The following is a 24,248-nucleotide window of genomic DNA, read 5'->3' as shown; positions in this document are numbered from 1 at the left end:
ATCGTGCATATATATCATCATTGATGGCTTTGTGGGAAGAAATACTTTTCCATTACCAAACCTGGGCTTCACGGGATTTGCAATGATTTGCCCTTCATTCAGTTTTCTGATTCTCCACCCCCAGTCTGAGAGACCTGCAGAGTGCATCAAATTACAGATGTAATTGATTAATGTTATCTATAATAAACCAAGAGCAAAAATATTGGTTAATGGATATGAACAGGAATGCTTCCATTTGTGTAAGCACCCATGTGAGCTTTTTTTCTAAGCCTATAAGTGCTGCGTTTGTGTGTGGGATTTTCCAGGGTTTGTTGTGTGCAGGAAGGTGGTGTTGAGCAGTATTGCCTTTTTCTAGGTCCGACTGCTGGGTGGGGCTGATGAGGGGGAAGCAATGGACTGGATCCAGAGGTACTGTGGGCTGGAGGTGGGGACCCATGGACTAAAGCAGTGGCCTTCAGCTGGTCCAGATCCGAGACCCACCTTGGACTCCCAACCTGCAACATGGGACCCAGTTTCACAATTTCACAGTTACCCAGCATGGGGCAACAGCTTTGCTGCGACCCATCTGGACTGATCTCACGACCCGCCTTTGGATTGCGACCTACCGGTTGAAGACCACTGCCCTAAAGGAACCAGGAGGGATGCCCAGTGTCACCTTTGAATTTTGCTATTGCTAAGAAACTGTGTAAGGCCCACCTGTGGAGGGTCTTGTGGTGGTCTGGCTGTTATACTCCCACTGGTATGGTACTTGGTTCTGCTGCTCTTCTGTGTTTGTACTTGCAGGGTTGTTGTTCTGAAAAACAAGCTGGCATAATTTATTTGAAATATTTCCCTAGGTTCAAGGTTACCAACAACTACATTAATGAATATTTTATACTCAATAAAAAATACAGTCATTGATGTAGCTGTTGTTGGCAGCTTTGAGCATAGGTCTATATTTTAAATAAACTATGCCAGCTTGTTTTTAATTTTGGTAATAATCTAATTATGTACATTAAAATATTAATCATCAAGTTGACAGTCCTTGGCATCTCCCAGTTAAAGGGATTGGGCAACTGTGAAGGACCTTGCCCTAAAAGCCTGGAGAGCTGCAGACAGTCATGGCAAACAATGCCGGCCTTGATAGTCTTACCTGGCATAAGGCATTTTTCTGTGTTCCTGTGCCAAAGGTTGACGTGATTATTTTCATATATGTGAAGCTGTATCTTTGAAGCTTCCCCTCCCTCCCTCCCTCCTATAGCATCTACCTGTCCTGGCTAAGAAACTTTGTGAACAGATTTGGACTCAGTGTCAGGCGCTGTGGCTTAAGTAGGAAATCCATGGCACATAAGTGGAAGCACTTGTGCACTGTTAAGTGAGTTTGTGGTTTCACAATGTCAGTTCTGTAGAATCAAAATTCCGTCTGACATACGACTCTTGTTGCATTGCCTCTACGATAGCAGGAAACCAGAAAATGTCAATCTCTGTGTGCAGCATGTACGCTTGGGATACCCCTCATTGTCTGTGAATTGGGGCTGCTGTCTATGAACAATACACACACACACATATAATTTTGCTTTTCATGCCTTGGGGCACACTGGAATTTTCCTATTCTTTTTTAAAAAAAGTCTGTTGAATGAAGTTGCTGTTGATTGTATACTGTGGATTGCAATTTCAGTTCTCACATGCTCTGTTCCATGGTTTACAACTTCTTACATTTTTAAGTTGACTCCAGCGTGCTGTTTTGTAAGTACTTGTAATGATTGGTTTCTTTTGGAGCGCCTCTTGAAAACCTTCCATCTAATGTTGTTTGAAAAGCAATTTGGCTCCAATAAACTGGGAATTAACCTTCAGTAATCATGGATTAATCAGGCATTCCTTGCTACTTTTAAATGTCTTTTCCAAAAAGAGAGTGGAAGGAGTGCTTTCCACAACAACACAGTTCAACTCACATTTACAGAGAAAATTCTACTTGAACTAAATAAGGGAAGAATATGCAAGCATATAACTGTTTGAAAATGTGGTCTTGGCTCCCCTCCATGAGGGGAAGAAGAAGATGTATTTATGTCCTGTGAACTCTGTGGCACTGGACTGTGCAAAGTCTTTCACTAGTGTTTGCGTGAATTTATTGGAGATTGCATTATAGTATGAGAAACGTGGTGAACAAGGAAGATATAGGCTGCAACATAAAGTTTTTCATGGGCTTTGGAAAGAGCTTGTGCGATGTTTTGTCCAACTGTTTGACCAAAGAGAAGAACATCTCTGGATTTTCAAACCCTTTTTAACATGTTCTCCTGCCATGTTGGAAATGGGCCTTCCACGAGTGAAAGAGGTTTTTTTGGATAATGGAAATGCACCTTTCGATCCAAGCCATGGAGAATGATTTTTTGATATGCTATGAATTTGGTCCTGATTTTGGGGGTGGGGAGGGGGGGAGAAATCCATGGTAAAGGAGTACAAGGATGGCAGATACTCTTGTTTGGTTTCAGTAAGCACAGGCAATGAGGTATACTTATATCCAGCAATCTCCAGGAAGAAAAAAAAGGGGGTTATGCTATATCTTATTTTCGTAATTGTGACATGAATAGTGATCCTGGTATTCACTCCAAAACTGACTGACGTTTATGGTTTGTAGATCATAAGGAGAAATATTGCTGCAAAATATGCCATGATGCCATTAATACAATTCCATGGCATGTTTTAAAAATCATTTATTTTATTGCATTTAATTTGAAGTAATAAAGCAAAATAACTATGATAAACTTAAAATAGACAGAATGTTGAAATCTGGCTTGCCAGTAGAGGGTAGTATCTGCAAACAGATAAAGAGAATAGAAGGGGGGGGGGAAATCCCTTTCCAATTGAGTATTTTTGTGTCTCTCCTCCTGCCCCCAGTAAAGCAAGGAAATTACAACAAATTATTTTCTGGTAATATTTAGTGCAATTCCTGATTCATTCAGTCATATTTGTTATTATTTAAAACCCATAAGCTATTCTACTTCAGTTCTTGACTTGTCATCTAACACAGTTACAAGAACAACAAAAATCCTGGCATTGTTAAGTGGAAAGTTTTGTGTGGTTTTTATAAAAATCTAATTTTCACATTATGATAAATATTGTTCCTGATCCAATTCCACATACGCGCAGCTAGTGGTCCTGGGTGAGGGAGGTTGCACATTCCTATCCATATCGGAAGACTCATCCTGCCATTCTAATGGGTTCCAGATGTGAGTATTGCAGCAGATGTGTGTAACCTTGCTTCTGCATATGGATCTCCTTTGCTAGATTGGGGTGACAGCATGATGATTGATGACTGGGGCTTTGTGTACTCTGTGCTAAAAGGAAAAACAACAACAGCAACCCAGATTCTGTGTCCCAAGTCATAGTCTGAAGGCACATTGATGCAGCAACTTTGCTGCAGCTAAGCATATCTGGTCCTGGTCAATGCCATAATAGTAGACTACCTGAGAATCTCCAAGGTTCCACAGGATATGAATGTATGGGTTTTTTGGGGGGGTCAAGTGTAATAATTTGTTGTTGTTGATCGTTTAATGCTGATTTTGAGGACTGATTTTTACGGATGTATGCAAATTTCAGATGCATAACTTATTTTTCTTTTTTTGAGTTATGGGGAACGATAAAGAATTATGCAGGACACTGAACCCCAGTGAGTAATAGAATTCATGACATGAGATTTCTTCAGGCTTACCTATCCATAAATCTATCTTCACAACTTTAAGACCATCAGATGCTGTTCATTGTTGTTTTACTTTTGTTAAGGAAAGTTGAGATTCTCTCTCTACCTTTGAACTATGTGGTTGCAGACTCTCTACACTCAGCCCTGATGATGACCTACTCCAGTGATGCCTACTCTTCTTACCCATTGTGTTAAAACCTTGTGCTTGCAGCATGCAAAAAACACTTGGTAACGGGGAGGGAAGCTCACTGGTGGTCAAGAGAAACTGTTCTGTCAATTAATATATTTTGATTTGACTAGATACAGATTAATTGTAACACTGTGGGTTGTATCCAGTTGGTGTTCCTCCACTGATGGAAGACTTCTCGATCCAGCAGAGGGTTCCATCAGTGGTATGGGGAGGAAGACCATTTTCCAGGTGCAATTGCCCTTGCAAGGGCAATTTTTCCCTTGCAAGGTTAGCCAGGTGTCCTACTTTATGGAGAATAAGCCTCTGTTTGAATGTGTCCTCTATTTGAAGGGCTGTCCAATCTGGTTTAAAGAGAAAGAGCCATAAGAAGGGAGAACAGCAAGAGTCTTGAAGTTGTCCATCTGCAGTGAACACCTTGACCACAGGCTGAGCAGGCACACAGGTTGCATGGCCACAGTTGTATTCACTATGATAAGATGTTTTCAAGTCTTTCTAAATATGCATCTGTATACATATAAATTAGCTGATGCAGATTTTATGCAGATCAGTGCCTTCTTTTGTCCTTTTGTTTGGTAATTGATTCCCCCCCCCTTTTTTTTTTGGTAAGGTGTACATGGCCAACTTCCCCCTCACCCCTGAAATTCCTCTGTCCCATGTCTTGTGCCATTCCAAAAGTTCATCCAGTCCTCCAGAGCAGATTTTTTCAAGTGCGAAGGGTTGCCGGGGGGGGGGGGGGGGAAGGGGAATCTCTGATAACAGCCTCTCTCCCTGTTCTGCAAATGGACACCTCCATTGGATCAAAGAGCCTTTTGTCAGTGGGAGGACTCAAACTGGATACTACCCTAAGTTCTTCATTGTCCAGGATAAGGCCAATTTTGTATTACTGCTGAGAGCAACATTTTTATTAGTGTTTTATGTGTGGAGGATTTCACAGTTATATTTAGGCCTTTGCATTTACTTAGGATTCCTTTTGTAAAAAAGAAAAGAAAAAAAGAACTATCTTTCTGAGTTTAAATTAAAATTCTAACTGGAGTCTTTCCTTTGGAATCCATCCCCCACCCTTTCTTTTTTCTTTTAAGGTGTCAGAACGGGTAGAGAGGAGACTTCAGGAGATAGAACGAGAAATCCGCTCAGAAAGGCAGCTGGTAGAAAGACGGCAGGATCAACTGGGTCACATGTCTGTGCATCTGCAGGAGGTATGCAAAAAGGACATTTTATATGTACAGAACTGCTCAGCTGCCACTTGTTAGCGATCCAGTCTGAGGTAATTATTTAAAGGGATGACTGCCATTCTTACAGATGCATTTTGTCAGGCATCAAGCGAACTGTCAGCCATTTAGACATGAAAAGGGTTCCCATCCCTGTGGCAGGAAGCATTAAACTTCTTGGTTCTGAGCATACATCAGTATTTGAAAGGGAGCTGCCTTGAGACAATTTCAACAACACCTAAGATGTAAACGGTTAAAGGGGTTGTTAACAACCACCTTGTGAATACTGTTCTCTTGAAGCCTAAATATGATGTAATGGGTAGCCGGTTTCCTGGTGCTGTATAATCAGCTGTGCTTGAAGCAAAATGCATCTGGCAGAGTACAAGAGTCTGTGCTGTGGAGACAAACTGAGCTATTGTTCGCTTTGGAAAAGAAAATTAAGGCCCTTTTCGACCTCTCTTTGAAAAGGGTGTATAAAACACATACAAGAGAGGTAGTGCATTTGCTCCACCCTAATACTTAAGAAGCCAGGTAGATAAAATACTTGCATTGTAATTTTAGATTTAATTTAAGTGCTTGGGTGATTATTTGGATAGTCATCTTAAACTGACTTTATTCTGGTGTCTTGCAGAGCCTATGAAAAGTTTAATTTCATATTTGGTTGCTTTAATACATGTGGTGACCTATGTGCTTTATAAAAAAGGCAATTGCAGATTATACAGTGCAGTATAAACCAGGGGGGATTAATTTAGATAGATGCTTTCCGTTCTGAAAGGGTGACTCTCCCTTTAGAGGTCATGTCAAAAGAAAAAGAAAAAAAAAAGAAGGGAAGAAAAGAAAAGAAAGATAATGCAGATTTTAATTTGGGTAAAGGTAATACTTAGCTCTTCAAGTTCATGCGCTCTTCTTGGGTCAAAGAGGTTTTTTTTCCTGTTCTCTCTCTGTCTTTAAATTGCATGGGATGGTGGTAAAAGGTTGTAATCTATTAGAGTGGATAGGAAATGAAAGTGTTTAGGTTCTATAGAGTAAATTATCAAATTGAGCAGTGTTCCTTTCCTCCCACCCCCACTTGTTCGTTTTTTTTCTGATTCAGGAAGTTAATGCATAATTTGGAACAATTGCATATAAACCCACATATGCTGGTTTTCAAAGCACGCTAACTTGCGATTGACGTTTGAGAGTTAATTGTCTAACTGGCTCAAGGTTGATGGTGAATGTTTTCTAAGTTTGTTTCTTTGATATGGTTTTGCCATGGGTGGAGCACCTTTATTTTCCCTTTTAAAATTTGGATTGATTAGGCTTATCCTCCAGAAATTTAATATCCTTTCAGGTTAAAGGTAGGAGGATCATAGAATCATAGAATAGTAGAGTTGGAAGGGGCCTATAAGGCCATCGAGTCCAACCCCCTGCTCAATAAGTGCTTTTCTTTTGTCCCCAGATCGCACCTGATAATATCTCATAGTGCTGCTCTTGTTAGGATGGCTGTTGGGGGCTTCTTCAGCACCATTCCATCTCGCAACACTGGAGTAGCATGAGAACTCCTTTGCCTCATAAGAGCAGCCCATGCTATAGCTCCTCCCTGAGCAGTGCTATCCCAGGTTTCACAGGTCTCCTGCGTATCAGGGGCCTCCTGTTGGTGCTGGAAGGAGCGAGGCTGCAGCAGTTCCCGCACTGTTAGCCTAATGTGACTGGGGGCATTGGTAATTTTACAATAACCTCTTACACAATAACCTTTTACAATAACCTCTTATTTCCCACCTCTTACGGAAGGGACCATGTCTCATACTAAGTGGCCTAGGAAAATTCATAGATGAGATGAGATTTGAATCAGGGAGTTCCCAGCTTATTCTTCTAACAATTACCCTTATGGTGGAGTACATCAGTAATATTTTAACATTCAGATAGTCTTCAGTGCTAAATAAATCTTACATTAATGTAAACTCGGCAGTTGCCTACATGGTTTTCAGCATTTTGTGAGCCCCTTAGCTGTTGGCTGAACTGCTGTGCTGTGGAGGAGAGGGCAAAGAGGCAGGAGAGTGCATTTCTGAAGAAGATCTGTACATCCCTGCTTCTTGGCCTTCACCAGATCTGAAGATGGGGCCGACATCAGGGTTTGGCATTGTTGGGCAATTGTTGAGACCCACACCCCAGCAAGGGGGGCACTGCCAACTACGGGAGCCCCTCGGTCCTGCTGCTCCTCCTCTTCCTTGCTGTTCTTATTCACCTTTCCACTCTAAGCAAATGAGCAATGCCAGGAGAAGGCCCAGCAAAACACTGGGAGAAATCATCCAGGGATGGGGATTGGGTTTTCATCAGCATGCTGTTGACACAGCATATATCCCCTTTTTGTCATATTCTGAGGAGGCCATAGAGGTTCTGAATTGGTGTTTAGAATCAGTGATGTACTGGATGGAAGTGAAGAAAGTAAAATTAAATTCAGGGAAGACAGAGGTGCTATTAGTTAGGGAGCCTACAAGTCCAGGGTTAGGATGTCACCCTGTTCTAGATGGAGGTTGCACTCTCCTTAAAATATTAAGTTCATAGTTTGAGTGTTCTTCTCTGCCCAGTTTTATTATTAGATGCTCAGATGTTGGCTGTGGCCAAAAGTGCTTTTGCTCAGCTTTGGCTGGTGTGCCAGTGCTCTCTCTCTCTCTCTCTCTCTCTGTGTGTGTGTGTGTGAAATGCAGCACAGCAGTGTTGTGGATTATGCCCAAAGTTGGTAAGTTTAAGAAGTAGACCACTTTTCCGCATACTTTGCAAAGGGGGAATTAGCATTTAAAATGCTAATTAATTTCATAATGGAAGGGGTTGATTTGTTTTGATTAAAAATGAATATCCCTGAATTGGAAAGTTCGTGTTCACAGGGATTTGACTGAATATAAGGTATTTGGCAAATTTTCAAAAGCCAAGTGATGCCATTTTATAATACAGAGTGGTTTTGTTCACGCAACTGTGTATTTAGGGTAAGAGTTCTTTTTCTTACCTCTGCATGAATTGAATTACAAAGGATTAAATTTGCTTCTCCAAAGTTTTTTCTTCAGTCACTCTTAAATATTTATGATATCAATATATTTTTGAGAAAAGGCTTGCAGAATCTTTGTGGCCACTAGACGCCAGTGTTTTGCCATTCTTGAACAGCAAAAGGCTGAGTAAATCCCATTGCAACAGTTTCAAAGATGGAACATACTAAATGTTTTTTTGTATGTAGTGGTGTATAAACCGCCCAGAGAGTGTTGACTATGGGAGAGTATAGAAATGGAAATAATAATAATGATGATGATGATGTATACATCTTTGCTCTCTTGTCTACAGTTAAATGTATGATTTGTGTGTTGCTCAGTGGAGGGTCAATTATTGCTGCAGGAGCACTGTAAGAAGACTTAGCATTTAATCCGCCCCCACCCCCCATTTTTGTATTTTGGACACTTGATGTTTTGGTGCCTTTCTTGAATTTTGCACATTGAGGTGAGAAAAAAACTGCTGGTCTCTTTTCTCTTGAGCTCCAGGATGATGGGGAACTATTTATAATTAAGAGTAACTTATGGTGTGATCAGGCAGATGTAATCCAACATGCCATTTCCAGCAGTGGCCAGTCTGATGTTGTTATTGTTGTTTATTACATTCGTATACAGCTCCATAGCCAAGGCTCTCTGGGCAGTTTACATAGGATAAAAACACTTAAAAACAATATACTAAAATTTAAAATCACAAAAACATACAATTTAAAACCACAGAAATTTGGTGATCAGAACAGAAATAAGCAAGTTGGACCTGCAACAAAATGTTTCAGCGTATCCCCATCCCCTAAGACCTGTGCTACTCCTGCTCAGGACTCAGCCTAGAACACATTCCATTTATTTATTTATAATGTAAAGCTGTATTAAAATGTACTAATGCAGTGCTAGACAAGGCTGTATACCATGTATGATGGATAAGTGCAGTGTATATATCCACAGTTCATGTCCCATTTCTCTCGTTCCTTGTATATCAGGCACCTTATTGTGCTGATCAATTCTCTGGGGGTAGGAAGGAGAACACTATATAGTACAGTGCTCCATTGATGAGACTGAATGTGAGTTGTTAAGAGTTCGAGCAGGCCTGTTTTCCCTTCTTCTCCCTCCATTTTTATCTCCTGGTTTCTCTCCCCACACCCCTCTTCTCAACTGACATCTCAACATTGGGAAGGTTTGCACGTCACAATAAGTGCAACATGCTATTAAATACTGCCCAATTGCTTCTGCTTCAAGTAAGAGAGGCTAAAAAACCCAAATGTCTGTGGTTTCTTTAACATGATGTGTGAACCTCTAGCATGCCAGAGAAATAACTCAACAACAAGCCATGGGTCGTCTCTTGGCTTTTTGGAAGAGAGACAAGCCAGTGGACCAGGTTTGCACGTCATGCTAAATAAACTATGGACCAAAGGTTTCTTTAGCCACTCCCACTTACAGCAGGAGTGATCAGGCAAGTATGCTGCTCACACTTTATCAGCCAGGATTTTGGAGGAACCCTGGATTATTGTGATGTGTAAACTGGGACATTCTGTATAACATAATGCAATCCATCAGTTTAGCTGGGATTAATGTTTGGCTGATGGGTCTGCAGTTTTCTAGACTTAAAGGGTTGGATCCAGGATCTGCCTTCTGTAAAAGGAAGGGACCTTCTGCAAGAGGAAGACTCTGCTCGTGGAAGGTCCCTCTGCTTGATTTTTGGGGAGCCCCTGCCCAACACCCCTAAACCCACTCAGTGAGGTCTTTTGACTCTCCATAGCATTTTCAAGAGGCTGAAGAGGCTGCCATGGAAAGCAGGGGGCAGGGGGGGGGATCTGCTTTTGCACAGTTGATCCAGTGTAAATCAGGATTTAACCCCCCAAACCCTCCAAAAGGTTCTCATAAGCACATTTTGAGAATAACCCTATTTCGCAATTAGTGGGCATGTGCTGTGAACCTTCATATTTATTCTTCTATAGCTCTGTACTTTTAATTAGATAAATATAGCAGCAAATGTAATTGGTCTTGACACTGTATGAAGCTGATGTTGTAATTGCTATAGTTGTTATCTGAACTTGATTTGTCACTCCACAGCAGAATCAGAGTTTATTTAGACAGAAGCCTCTTTGGAGAAAGAGTCTGACATTAACTTTGGATTTATTTACTTTTAAAAAGTTACGTTGATAGGCTCTTTATGACACAATTTTAAAGGACTGCTTTGCTCTATCCAAATGATTTCTGAAAACAAATGAATTTGGAACTTGAATAGCAGGCTGTTTCTCCTTGTAAATATAGGCTGGGATCCAAAGAGCCACTTTTAAGTTGCCCAAGTGTTTGAGCATATCTACTGGGATTTTTGAACCCATATTTTATTTATTGATTTATTGCATTTATATACCACCCCATAGCTGAAGCTCTCTGGGCAGTTTACAAAGAGTAAAACGCAGAGCATTAAAAAGAAATATACAACACTTAAAACCATAAAAAGCATAAAAACAGACAATATCCATTTAAAACAACTATTCTGGGGTCAGTTAAAAAAAAAAACCTCAACATATGCTACCTGGGAGAACAGAAAAATCTTGACCTGGTGCCAAAAATATAACAATGTTGGCACCAGGCAAGCCTCGTCGGGGAGATCGTTCTATAATTGGGGGGCCACCACTGAAAAGGCCCTCTCCCATGTTGCCATCCTCCGAGCTTCCCTCAGAGAGGGCACCTGGAGGAGGAGGACCTTAGATGTTGAGCGTAGTGTACATGTTGGGAGAGGCGTTCTGTCAGGTATTGTGGTCCCAAGCCGTGTAAGGCTTCATAGGTTAAAACCAGCATCTTGAATCAAGCTCGGAAATGTACAGGCAGCCAATGCAAGTGGGCCAGAATCGGTCTTATATGTTTGAACCCTTATACGTTTTTATACGTTTTTCAATATATTCTCTAATTCTTGTCGCGGGTGTATCTCCTGCCTCATAAAGCCCTTGATAAAACTCTTGAAATATTTCTATTTTCCCTCTCATTAAATTACAGATTTTCCCTGTTTTGTCTTGAATTGCCCCTATTGTGTTCTTTGCCTTCCGTGACTGCGTGGCCCTGGCCAACATTCTAGAGTTTCTATTATTATTATTCTCAAAGAATTTGCTTGTAATATGAAAATTTGTTTTTCTCTATTTTTCAAGACTCCTCAATCTTGCTAACTTCTGAATAACTAAGGCCAGGCAGGCAGTTGCAGCCCTTGTATAATTGCTAGAAAGCTATTGCAGGCTTCATTATGAATGTTTGATGAACATCTTGTAAATGTTATCTATATGCCTGTCTTTTGTACATTTGTGATAACTTTTGAATTATTCGTCTATAAAACTTTCTTAGTACCATTGTGGTTGAGTGTTATCACTCATATTGTACTATTGTTATTTTCAACCACAGCCTTCTATTTTACTTTAACATTTACATGAAACCATTGGGTGCAGTCATCCGGAGTTTGGGAATGCTTTGTCATCAGTATGCTGATGACACACATCTCTAATTAATCTTGAATTAATAAGCTGAAGTATTTATGGGCCTGGTAGATGCCTCCTTGGGGATGTGGTTATGGGGCTTTGGGGTTGTCATGATGAACTTTCTGCACTACAAAATTTACCACTAAGTGACTGCTTTCTGCCCCATGTTCTTATGGAAGTGAGGAGCCATAGTGCTGTGGGAGAGCAATGCTTTCCAGACAGAAGGTGTCAGGTTACATCTCCAATTAAAAGGATCAGTTTGCAGTTAAGGGCTGTAGCTCAATGGGAGAACACATATTTTGCATGCAGAAGGTCTCAAATTCAATCCCCAAGGTAGGGCTAGAAAAACTCCTGCCTGAAAACCTGGAGAGCTACTGCCAGTCAGTGTTGACAGTACTGGGCTAAATGGACCAATGGTCTGTCTCAGTACAAGGCAGCTTCCTATGTTTCCTCACTCTGTCTCTTCTCTCCTCCATTCTTGGTACACTGCAGTTAACCCAGGAAGCCTTCAATTAGCTATTGTTTCTCATTACATCTGAACTGAGAAACTAGGATTTACCAAGTTCAGAACAAGCCAGGATTTTTGTGTTAGGTCTTCTTTCTACTTCCCTACCAATTTTAGGCTCTAAATGAATGATGTGTTGTGGGAAAGCCACTAATAAAAAGTATTGTTGACGCACCTGCAGAGCTGGTGTATGAGAGGTTTGGTCTTTCCTTGGTATGGTGTGTGTGTGTGTGTGTGTGTGTGTGTGTGTGTGTGTTTGTTTGTGTGTTTCTGTCATACACTCACTTTTCCTAACACCAATACAGTTATGGGCTATTTATTTTTACTATACCTGAAAAATAAAATGGGATGGCATATTTGAAATACCAGTGGGGAGAGAGATTGCTTTTTTATTTCATGTTATTGCTGCTTAATGGCCTAAATATCCTTCAGTGCTGCTTTGATAAGCTGAGGTGGCATATTGATTTCCAAGACTGTGAGTTAAGATGTCTAAACGATAAGATGCCTAATACCTATTCTCCTTTAGGGAAATCTTCCACAGTTACTTATTACTTAGGGTTTTTCTGAACTAATATATGTGAGATTGTGGAGACGATATACAAGGAGTTCCCCTTAAGAGTTGTGGATATTCTAGTAGATAGTAAATAACTAACTAGATACCTTCCTTATACCAGGTGAAACTATTTGTTCATTTTGCCAGTATCTTTTGTTCTGACTAGCAACAATTGTCAAGCACCTCAGGTCTTTGCCATTACTTGTTACCTGACTATTTTTTAAAAAAAACTAGAAATGCCAGGAATTCTGCATGCAACGTATGTGGTCTACAACTGAACCCTAAATTACACCAGGGGTCCCCAACACAACACAGCACCCAAAATATTTATATTTCCCCCCCTACATTTTTTAATATACATACATGGATTTGTTGATATGCATGCCACTTTCTAGCAATTATACAAGGGCTGCAACAAAAGTGGACCAAATATCCATTTAAAGGTGGCGTCCGTATGCCACCTATTCAAATACTAAAAGCGTTGTAAGGTTCTCAATCCATTGCATTATAAGAGGTGAGTGTTGTAATATCAGTCTTTTATCTGTCAAAAGGGCGCAGAGAATCCATTTACACAGACCATTTGTTAATTTCCATGAAGCAGATAAATAATTCAAAAGAGCATGTACATCAGTGAATATTAAAGAGTGTTCCAGTACAAAATTTCTGTGTAATGAACTCCCTGCAAAAAGAAGCAACTACTGGACATTGCCAAAAAGAAGCATTAGTTGTATTGCACTGCCAACAATTAGCTGAATTAGACAATACCGTATTAAAGAGGCGTTGCAGTGTCCAGTAGACACAAAACAAATGTTGATTGCTGAATAAGACATAGTCTAAGGTCCATAGACTTGAAAGGTAGAAGCCAAAGTGGTGACCCACTGATTAGGCATTTTGCCTGGGCATTCTAATGTAGCATTCTCATCTCAAATGGAGTATATGAAGCATTCGCTCATCCATCCAATGAGTGTGCTGAGTTTTAGGATAGATTAGAGGCAGTACCTGCTTGCCAAACAATGATCATGCTCAAAGCTCACTGTCGAAAGGTTTTCCAGTTCCACTGAGTTAGAACATAAGGACACCCCTTCTGGATCAGATCATCTAGTTCAGCACTCTGCTCACACAGTGGCCAACCAGCAGTCGACCAGGAACCCACAAGCAGGACACGGGTGCAACAGCACTCTTCCACTCATGTTCCCCAACAACTGCTATCCAAATTGGTGGCCATCACTACATCTTGTGGTAGTGAATTCCATAGTTTAACTGTGGGCTGTTTGAAGAAGCACTTTTACCTGTCCTGAATCTCCCACCAATCAGCTTCATAGGATGACCCAGGGTTCTAGTATTATGAGAGACAGGGAAAAATGTCTTCCTGCCTTATCCCACAGCTGTATTGACTCTTGTATTTGTGAGAATGTTTTGGAAATGAATAAGAATACATGTCTAAGCACATTCTTCTGTAGTGCCAAAAATGAAAACATACTTAATTGCACTTTAAAGAAACCACAAAGAAGTACACAAACACACCAGAACCCAGACTATGCCCAGACTTTCAGTCGCAAATTGGCTTTCTTACAGAATAGAGCATCCCAAACTATTTACGTTCTTATTCTGTAGTAAGACCCCATGCATCTGACTTTTTTTTTAACAGTATGGCAATTGGTTCTTGTAGCATGCATAGTGGTTTTCTGTCTCAGGTGTTAATTAGCTTAACAATGCTAAGATAATTATGTTATCGTCAGTTGCGGCTGTTGTGAATTGTCACTGCTTATTCTGCATCCATTTAAACTTTAATTGAATTGTCACAGACTGTACTTCTTGCATCTCATCACATTTAACTCTACTGTGTTTTACCTTTCCTCTCCTTATATGTACCTGGTTATGTATCTGCCATCAGAGGACAACTCTGATAGAGTTGACGCTAGTCAATGATTATATATATATATATATATATGTATATATATATATATATAGTCTTTTAAGTTTCTACAAAACTCTGTGAATTAAGGTACCCTTGTGCCTGGCTTATGGAGAGCAGCATGTAATTTGGTGCCTCTAACAGGGTCCTTCAGCAGTTGTCCTGGTGAACATTCAAGCTTAAAGACTCGCCAGGAGAAACGAAGGACAGTATGCAGCCTTCCTGGTGCCCTTTAGAATGTTTTGGACTACTACTTCCAGCATTTCTGACCATTGCCATGCTGGCTGGGGCTGATAGGTGTTAAGAACATAAGTGCCATGCTGGAACAGACCAAGGGTCCATCTAGTCCAGCACTCTGTTTGCACAGTGGCCAACCAGCTGTCGACCAGGGACCAACAAAGCAGGACATGGTGCAAAAGCACCCTCCCACACATGTTCCCCAGCAACTGGTGCACACAGGTTTACTGGCTTGGATACTGGAGGTAGCACATAACTATCAGGGCTAATAGCCCTTAATTGCTTTCTCCTCTAGGAATTTATCTGCCCTCCCTTTTAAAGCTATCCAAATTGGTGGCCATCACTACATCTTGTGGTAGTGAATTCCTTAATTTAACTATGTGTTGTATTCCAAAATGTTCTAGGGGGCACCTGGTTGGGGAAGGCTGGTTTAAACCCTTACCTCTGATTTCCATAATAAGGGGTGTAGTTCTGTCCTGAGACCCTAAAATAAGGAAATGTATAAAAGCATGAGAACTGATGCATAAAACCATGAGGTGTGTGAAATCCGTAAGGAGTTACTTTATTCTAAAACTAGCAAATAGACTTGGCTTTGAGAGGGTTGGAATAGCCCTTAGTTTGATATGGCAAAGCCTTCGAGCAAAGTTATGCAACTGTCAGGGTTGGGCCCATTATGCCTGCCCTGTCGGAGTGAAGCCAAGCCCCTGCACCCAAGCACAACCCCTGCACCTCTATAACCCCCTGAGAGAGGGGACTGTGAATCCATTCTCCTGAAGGGGAGGGACTGCAAAGGTATGTGCTGGTTAGGGAAGTCTGCCACCTAGTGACTGGCATTGGTACTGCGAGCTTCAAACACATGAGCACATTTTAATTAATTAATTAATTTTTATTTATTTATTTTAAAAAATAAGTAGTCCTTAGTATGCATTGCAATTTTCAGGTGTCTAGGTTTCATGGTCCAGGAGCTATACTGCTGACAGACAGACACGCATCGTTTTTTATAATTATAGATACCTTGCCAGCCACCTTGGGTATAGCCTCTTATGCTGGAGCCTACATTTATTTATTAAAAATAATAATTATTTATTAAAACATTTGTATCCTGCCCTATATCACTAGGACCTATATCACTAGGACCTCAGGTTGGTGTACAGATAAAATTATGCAATATAAACAGTAAATATGCACAGCTAAAAACAAATTAAACCCACCAGGTACATGCTGTCCCTACTTTGCCATGCAGGTGCAAGGACTTCCTAGGCTTGTGTGCCACCTTGCCACCAACCTTCTGTGTATTGCAGGGTCACATTACTGATATTCTGGCAATATCAAATAGACATAGAGTGGAACTACACATATTATATATATTTAATGTTTGTCAGATTTGTCAGCGTATATCTAAATTAAGGCTCTGATGGTTTCACACAAAGAAAATTCCTTTTCTCCCCCCTTCCTTCAAGGCTTTAAAGCATCAAGATGCTAATGCTAACGAAGTGGAAATTGTCTTAAAAAATAAAGTCCTGAAAATGGAAGGTGAAAAAAGCAAAGTAAGCTTATTTTATTTTAACATTCATGGTGTGGTATCTTCCTGTAGTGACTGATGTAGTGGTTTTTTACTTTAAAACTAAATTAAGGTATTTGCTGATGTCTTAGTTCTCTCCCAACCACAGCGGCCATAGGTATAAAACCCTGTGTCTTTCCTACTAAGATGACCAGCTGCTTTTCAATAGTGCATACTCAGAATGTATTATTCCTAAACCTGGAAACAGAGATTAAGCCCATGCTAATCAGCAAATGGTTAGTGAGCATGTTTAAACTGTAGTTATGTAGACACCATGGTTAGGAATGGTTTACATGACACGCTAAGGTTAAAATGCTCAACCACGGCATAGTGTGCCATGTGAACAGGGTCACAGGGAGAAAGACCTAGTTCTCACTGACACAGTAAACATATATTTGGGTAGTACCACTTAAGACTGCAGTTGTAGGGACATGTATGATGATAGATAGATAGATAGATAGATAGATAGATAGATAGATAGATATCTGCTGCTTCACATGGGTGTCAATGAAAGAGTTGAGCTGGAACCTTCTCCCTCATGTGTTAGTGTTCTCTCTGGAAGGGATTTTTGTGTGTAATGGAATATTCATTGATATGAACCTCCATGCGCAGTCCAAGGGTAACTGCCCACCTCAATGAGAACTAAGCTGTTTTCTTAGCTTCTTCCAGCTCCACCCTCCAAAAGATTAACTAAGTCACAAGACAGAACTGCATTGGAATGCTATCTCCTGTGCTTGACCCAAGAGCCAATGTAGTGCTGTGGCCAGAGTGGCTTGGCTGTGATAAAACCCAGGTTCTGTTTCTATTCAAGGTGTGTTTGGGTGTTTGTATCCCCCACGTGATTAGCATTGCAAGAGGGAGGGGAAGGGACCCCCCTCCATTGCATTCGTGTTACCATCCTGCCCACTTCAATGTTTTTGAGTGACCGCTGCCACAGGGAACCTGTTCTGCTTGTGTTACCTCCCTTTTTGGTTTAGAATGCTGCAATTTAAGGTTCTAAATCAAAGGGAAACTACATGAGTAGAGCAGCCTGCCCCTGGCTGACGTTTGCCCTCCAACCAGTGAGAGGGTGATGAAGATGGTGATGGAAGGCATGGAGCTTGTGTACTTCTCCCTCACACAATTCTAGTCATGTGGGGGATTTGAATGTCTAACTAGGTACAGATTGCTGGGCCTCGGCCTAATCTGCCTGATGTGATTGTGGTGATGCTAAACTAATACCTGTGTTGAGCTCCTTCGAAGAAGGGTGGGATGCAAATATGAAAATGTGTAAGGAGAAAAAAAAAGATCAATGGAAAAAGAAGAGAGAATCCGAATATAAGCACATAGCATGTAGCATACTTGAAATCTCTGTGAGAGGCGCCCTAGACAATTAAAAAATTAGATACTTTCCCCCCTCCCCCCATAGATATTCCACCTCTGAATATTGCAAGGATGGAGCAAAAGCCTGGGGGTAATGCTTAGACTGGAAGAGGGTGGGATTGACTTGGCATAGGCTGAAAAGAACCAAGAAGGTTTACATTTGTTCCTCTGGCAACTGCCCATACCACCAAATTAAGTAGGTTTCATTGTTAAGGGCCAGATACAAAGGAGGCTTCTATATATGACATTTGGTTGGATCCAGCCTAAGTTAGTTGAATGCAGGGCCCACTGAAGTTTTATTTATTTATTTCTATACTGCCCAATAACCAAAGCTCTCTGGCTGGTGCTCAAGAATTAGGCCTGGAATTTAGGTCCCACTTAAATCAATGGGACCTAAGTTACTAACTCGAATTGATCCAACCCTTCCCCTTTATTTGTTTTGTTTTGTTATTTATTTGTATACACACACACACTGTAAATTGGGCCTTTCCGACAACTAAAATATCATTACACTTGAAAGTGGAGAGCATTAAAACGAGCCAATAAGACAAATCTGCAGATGGGCAAGAATGAAAATGTAGCAAAAGCTTCCCATTAAAGTTTTAACCACCCACCTAAAATACATGAGTGAAAGGGGTCAGCCTACCTGGGAGGCAGCACCCCAATCGGGAAGCCTGCACCACTGCCTCTGACAATTGATGAGCGGGTCTCTGTGTGGTACTTGAGGAATCCTGGTCCCAGGCTGTTTAGGCATTTGTAGGTAATAAATTGCACCCTGATTTGGCTTGCAAACAATTTAACAAGACCTGAGTGATATGGTCAGAAGAGCAAACAGCAGAAAGCATTCCTGACACTGCATTTTGCACCTGTTGTGGTCTCTGAACAAGACCTATTATTATTATTATTATTATTTATTTATTTATTTATATAGCACCATCAATGTACATGGTGCTGTGCAGATTACACAGTAAATAGCAAGACCCTGCCGCATAGGCTTACAATCTAAACATTGGTAAGAAGGTGTTGTGTTTCTCTTAATGGCTACAGTATAATGCAAGACATTTAGGGCCTTACAGTTTAAGTTCAGTATCTTGAATTGTGCCTTGAAAGCAATAGGAAACTAGTACAGATCCCAGGGTACTAAAATGACATGCCTTTTTTTGTTTTATATCTGTAATATGTTTGTAGGATCAATAGACTTTAGATGAACTTGCATTCCATTTTGAGTCATTCACAGACATAAGCAGTGCCCTCTTCTGTTTTGGCTTGAAAATTTGGATGTTTCTTTTTTAATGTGCCTTGAAACATCATTTTAATTTTTAAAATTTCCTCCCAATATGGGATTTCTGGCTCTGGGGGGATAAAACAACCTTTAAAACTGCAGAGTTACACCAGCTTTAAAGGGGAGCATAATCAGTATGAGAGGGAGATGTGCTACCAGCTCAATTATGTCATATAGTTTTTAGGAAAATAGATAAATAAATGCAAGTATCTGTAAACAAATCATTTGATCTAAGGTACCGCTGGGATAATCGGCATTTGGTGAGCTTAGCATAGCATTGCATAAGAAATGAGCCTTCAGAGTACTTCTGGGTATATTAAGTATTGTATCTAAATAATTTATAACATTACTAGCAATGAAATGAATTTTGTTACTATTTCTTATCCAAATAAGCTTGAACAGGATTTGGAGCACTCCCGGAGGAAACTGGATCAGTCAGAAAACAGCCGAGAAGTTCTTCTCCACCAGGTAACCACTTTCCTATGTACAAATCTCCTCGCACAGTAGGTAATGCTTAGGCCTCTTAAAACTTGCTATCAAACAGCTCAGTAGATGGGTTAGAAGGAGGCACGATAAGAAAATCATTCAGTATCATGTACACCAAGCTTGAATACAGAATGCCATTTAATGTGAGGTTGTTATGCCAAAGTAAACAGGTGAAATGTAACAGAAGCCAGTTATCCTGATAAGAGAAGTGAAGGCCAGGAAAAATGGAAAAATTCAGAAACAACCTCCCCCACACACCTTTTTTCAAGGAACATCTCACCCCTGCCCCCAGATTGAACAGCTTTGAAAGATTTTCTTTTAGAATTTAAGAATATACTATATTGTTACTCAGCCTTTATTCCCCACAAAATCATTTCTAAAAACTATGTAATAAGACTTTTATGGAAAGACTAGAAATAATGAAGCCATGGGGAAAATGCTTTTTTTAATCCTTTCTGTAAGATTCCCAGCATAATTATTTCATCATTCCTTATTAAAATTATTCATCTAAAGTATATTTTACTGACAGTCATTTATGCCCAGTTATCCCATCACGTGAGCAGTGTCACCACTGTGCATTCTTGACAGTTTGGATTTTGTTCTATCGAGTCCTGTGTTTTGGATGCTGCATTTAATGTAGTTCTAATCTATTCAGACAATAATTGCAATTTTACTAACTGAGTTCTAAAAAAACAATAATTTTATGAGCAAACCAAGTTATACCTAAAATAACTTTAAGAACAGAAAGGCAGCTTTGTGTTCCTAAAGCAGCCTTCCGCAACCTCGTGACCTCTAGATGTTTTAGACTACAGTGCCCAGGATTCTTGACCATTGGCCGTACTGCCTGAGGGTGATGGGAGTTGAAGTCCAACATATCTGGAGGTCACCAGGTTGGGAAAGCTGTCTTAAAGCAACAAAGTGACTTGACATGGCAAAGGGAGGGTCAACCACTCTTTCCCACTGTTTAGAACAATTTTGCCAGCCCCTTGGCAACTGCATTTGAGTAAAATGTCTAAAATTGGGAGATCCAATCAAGGACCTTACATGTAACATGGGGTTTGGCTCTGAGTACAGGCAGGGACAGCTTCATCTAACTGAGGAATCCAGTTAAATAGAGAGCATATGTTGGTTTATTCTGGGGTGTGGGGTGTGGATAAGGTCACATTTTGCATGTCACTTACGATCTTTGGAAGATTTAATACTGTCCATGAAGATACCTACTCACATTTGATTGAAATCACTTTCCAGTTTGTTTGTTTTTTTAAAAAAACCTGGTACTTGTCTGTGTATATGTGTGTGTGTGTGTTAGATTGAGGATCTTCGTTCCCAACTCCTTAGAGCAGAAGAGGAGCGTCTGAATCTGCAGCATCAAATTTCTCAGGTTGCCATACATCACCAGAGCCATACAGATGGGCAAGAGACGGACAGGAGGAAACGAGGAGGTAGGACTCTCCCTGTTCCCTCCCCTACCTACTGTTACATAGGAGGGGAAAATAGTAATTGTTTCATGAGATGGATTCGGTGCTTGGAACAACATCTCATTTGGCCGAAAGCTGGCAGAGAAAGAGAGAGAGAGAACAGCAAGACCACATGCTAGGCAAAATCAATTTTAAAGTATTGCATGTGCCAAACGTTCATTGTCCAAAATGTCCATGCATTGGAATCCTTCTCACAGCACAAATCTATAAGGGTTCACCCAGTTTCTGCAAAAAAGTAATCTTGAGATGGTAAAAACAGTTGTTAGAGAAACAAACAGAAAATGTATAGTATGTATAGCATGACTTTTGGGGGTTCCTTTTAAAATGCTCTAAAATGGGTCCATTCAGGTTTCAGTATCCTTTTTTAAAATTCATTTCTGTTAATATCTTCAAATATGTGTATTTTTAGCCTTCAAGTGGTTTTGCTGTGTATGGAGTGTGCACCAGAAAGCTCACATTTCATCTCTTAACTAGTTATTTTTAATTCCAAAAATATGAAATAAAACTTCCAGGTGTTTTACCAAGTGTTTTAATTCTCTCTTAAATTCTTAATTTAACTAAAAACTTTGCTATGTGAGATTGTCTGGTAGGACCTGCTGAAGCATTATGACTTACAACATTTAGGCCAGAGTGTCTGGGGCCTAACTCTCTTGAGGCTGTAGGTCTTTGCTATCATAACTAACACAGTAGAATTTGAGAGGCAAACGGTGGAGTATAAACATTTTAGGAACTAGATCTGAAATGTTCACTAGAGATAATTGTGCTGGAAGTAATCCACAAAAGCCTGCTGTTGTGTATTTGCCATTTATTTCAGCAGGGCTGCTCTCAGCAGAGCTCTGCATGGATGCAAATGGAGGAAGCAAAACAGCTGTTCTTGGTTGACTTGAGCCCTTTGTCCCTTGTGGCATTGAATAAATTAATGTAGCTTGATCTCTATATGTGCCCTTCTGGTTTGCCTAAAATGGCTATAAGTATCCATTCCCTCCTTAAGCCTCATTACTCATACAACTGTGTGAATGGAGATGTTTCTAGTGGCATGTTTTCCTCGTTAAAGTTTTGATATTGCTTTTATTTGGCCCTTTTTAATGGCTGATCTTCCTAATACAAGAATGAATCCATCTTAATGTCCTCAACATTAATTAAGAGGAAAACCAAATTCTTTTTTTAAAAAATGTTTCCATATGCATCCATATGTAAACAAAATAATTAAAAAAACAAACCCACATATATAAAATTGCTTGAACACAGGATAAATAAAATAGACAATATTTGTAAATGCAATTTCAGTCTAAAATGTCGCTGTCTTTTTTAGCTGAGCGTAAATGACTTTCCAAAATTCTCCACTGTTTTCATGATAAGTGAAAGGGGAATGGGCGTTTCATTGAATAATCTTGGGGATGAGGTGAAATTCTCCAATGGTTTGGGTTGGGTGTATGTCAGAAACTCTCCCTTCCCCTGTAGTTACAGATGTGAATTATTTTAAATTATGCTACAGCAAGACATTCCAAAGACTTGCTTTTTTGTGCACGCATGTATGCATGTTTGTATGTCTAGATAAAATTAATTGAGCACTTAAACAAGCATATATATATCTGTGTTGAGTTAACTTTATCTACTGTTCCCCAGGAAAACTCTGTTCATGTATTTTTGGGTGTCATATACCAGATTGTATTATGTGTGTTCCAGTGCTTGACAGGTCAGATCCAGAGAAACAAGTGATGGAGAAACAGATCTGGGAATTGAGAGCCAAGCTAAATCACAGTGCAGTGATGTCAGAGATAGAGGAGTTAAAGCGATGCATAGAACACAAGGACAAAGAGAGAGCACAGCTTGGAATGCAAATAGAGGTAAATGTCTTTTTAAAGGATACCTTTAGGTTCTTTTGGATGGTCTTTTGTGGGAGGAGTGTGTACTAGATTACATCCAAATTAGATAGTAAGCCTGTGTCTGGACTGGACTACTTCTGACTGTAGATGAATGATGGAATGCTACCCCATGGGGAAATAAAGAAAATGATTTATACACATGAAAACTAGCGTGTTGGGGAGAAGGCTGGACTTTTTTGTTTGTTGTTTATACGTTCAGTCGTTTCCGACTCTTCGTGACTTCATGGACCAGCCCACACCAGAGCTTTCTGTCGGCTGTCGCCACCCCTAGCTCCCCCAAGGTCAAGTCTGTCACCTCCAGAATATCATCCATCCATCTTGCCCTTGGTCAAGGTTGGACTAGAACCCCAGTTTTCTATGTACAGGGATTTAGAGGGCAAGGCGAGGGGGATATCCAGGCACATTCAGTCATAAAAATCCTCACTTCTGGTCTGAAAATTGGTTCAGTCTAGATACAGGCTTTCCACTTAATCTGCTGTATGATAGAATTAAGCCTAAATTCTTTTGCTAAAGCATAAATGAATGGTTGGTCTCATTCCCTTCTTTCCTTTTACTACCGCAGGGCTCAGTACTGGGCCCAGTGCTCTTCAACATTTTTATTAATGATTTGGACACGGAGGTGCAGGGAATGCTTATCAGATTTGCAGATGACACAAAATTAGGTGGGATAGCTAATACCCTGGAAGACAGAAACAAAGTTCAAAGTGATCTTGATAGGCTGGAGTGCTGGGCTGAAAACAACAGAATGAAATTTAATAGGGACAAATGCTAAGTTCTACACCTAGGAAAAAGCAAACAAATGCATAGTTACAAGATGGGCGATACTTGGCTCACCAATACTACAAACGAGAAGGATCTTGGAATTGCTGTAGACCACAAGTTGAATATGAGCCAACAGAGTGATATGGCTGCAAGAAAGGCCAATGCTATTTTGGGCTGCATTAATAGAAGTATAGCTTCCAAATCACGTGAGGTACTGGTTCCTCTCTATTCGGCCCTGGTTAGGCCTCATCTAGAGTATTGCGTCCAGTCCTGGGCGCCACAATTCAAGAAGGATGCAGACAAGCTGGAGCGTGTTCAGAGGAGGGCAACCAGGATGATCAGGGGTCTGGAAACAAAGCCCTATGAAGAGAGACTGAAAGAACTGGGCATGTTTAGCCTGGAGAAGAGAAGATTGAGGGGAGACATGATAACACTCTTCAAATACTTAAAAGGTTGTCACACAGAGGAGGGCCAGGATCTCTTCTTGATCCTCCCAGAGTGCAGGACACGGAATAACGGGCTGAAGTTACAGGATGCCAGATTCCATCTGGACATCAGGAAAAACATCCTCACTGTTAGAGCAGTACAACAATGGAAACAATTCCCTAGGGAGGTTGTGGACAGTCCCACACTAGAGGCATTCAGAATGGAGCTGGGCAGCCATCT

The 24,248-nt window shown here is 40.5% G+C and overlaps 1 protein-coding gene across 1 annotated transcript in view; it reads left to right on the top strand.

Annotated features, from left to right (window-relative positions):
• Positions 1 to 24,248, top strand: part of CEP128 (centrosomal protein 128) — a 238,411-nt gene that overhangs the window by 34,797 nt on the left and 179,366 nt on the right. The window contains exons 8-12 of the mRNA XM_063117936.1: positions 4,946 to 5,062; positions 16,226 to 16,312; positions 19,364 to 19,438; positions 20,766 to 20,898; positions 22,621 to 22,781. Of these exons, the coding sequence (XP_062974006.1) occupies positions 4,946 to 5,062; positions 16,226 to 16,312; positions 19,364 to 19,438; positions 20,766 to 20,898; positions 22,621 to 22,781 (573 nt within the window). The remainder of the gene's footprint in view (positions 1 to 4,945; positions 5,063 to 16,225; positions 16,313 to 19,363; positions 19,439 to 20,765; positions 20,899 to 22,620; positions 22,782 to 24,248) is intronic.

Source organism: Elgaria multicarinata, chromosome 2 (genome assembly GCF_023053635.1).
Source record: "Elgaria multicarinata webbii isolate HBS135686 ecotype San Diego chromosome 2, rElgMul1.1.pri, whole genome shotgun sequence".
Classification (NCBI taxonomy): Eukaryota; Metazoa; Chordata; class Lepidosauria; order Squamata; family Anguidae; genus Elgaria; species Elgaria multicarinata.
Note: the sequence above shows the minus strand (reverse complement) of the source record. Positions and strands in the feature narration are given on the sequence as shown.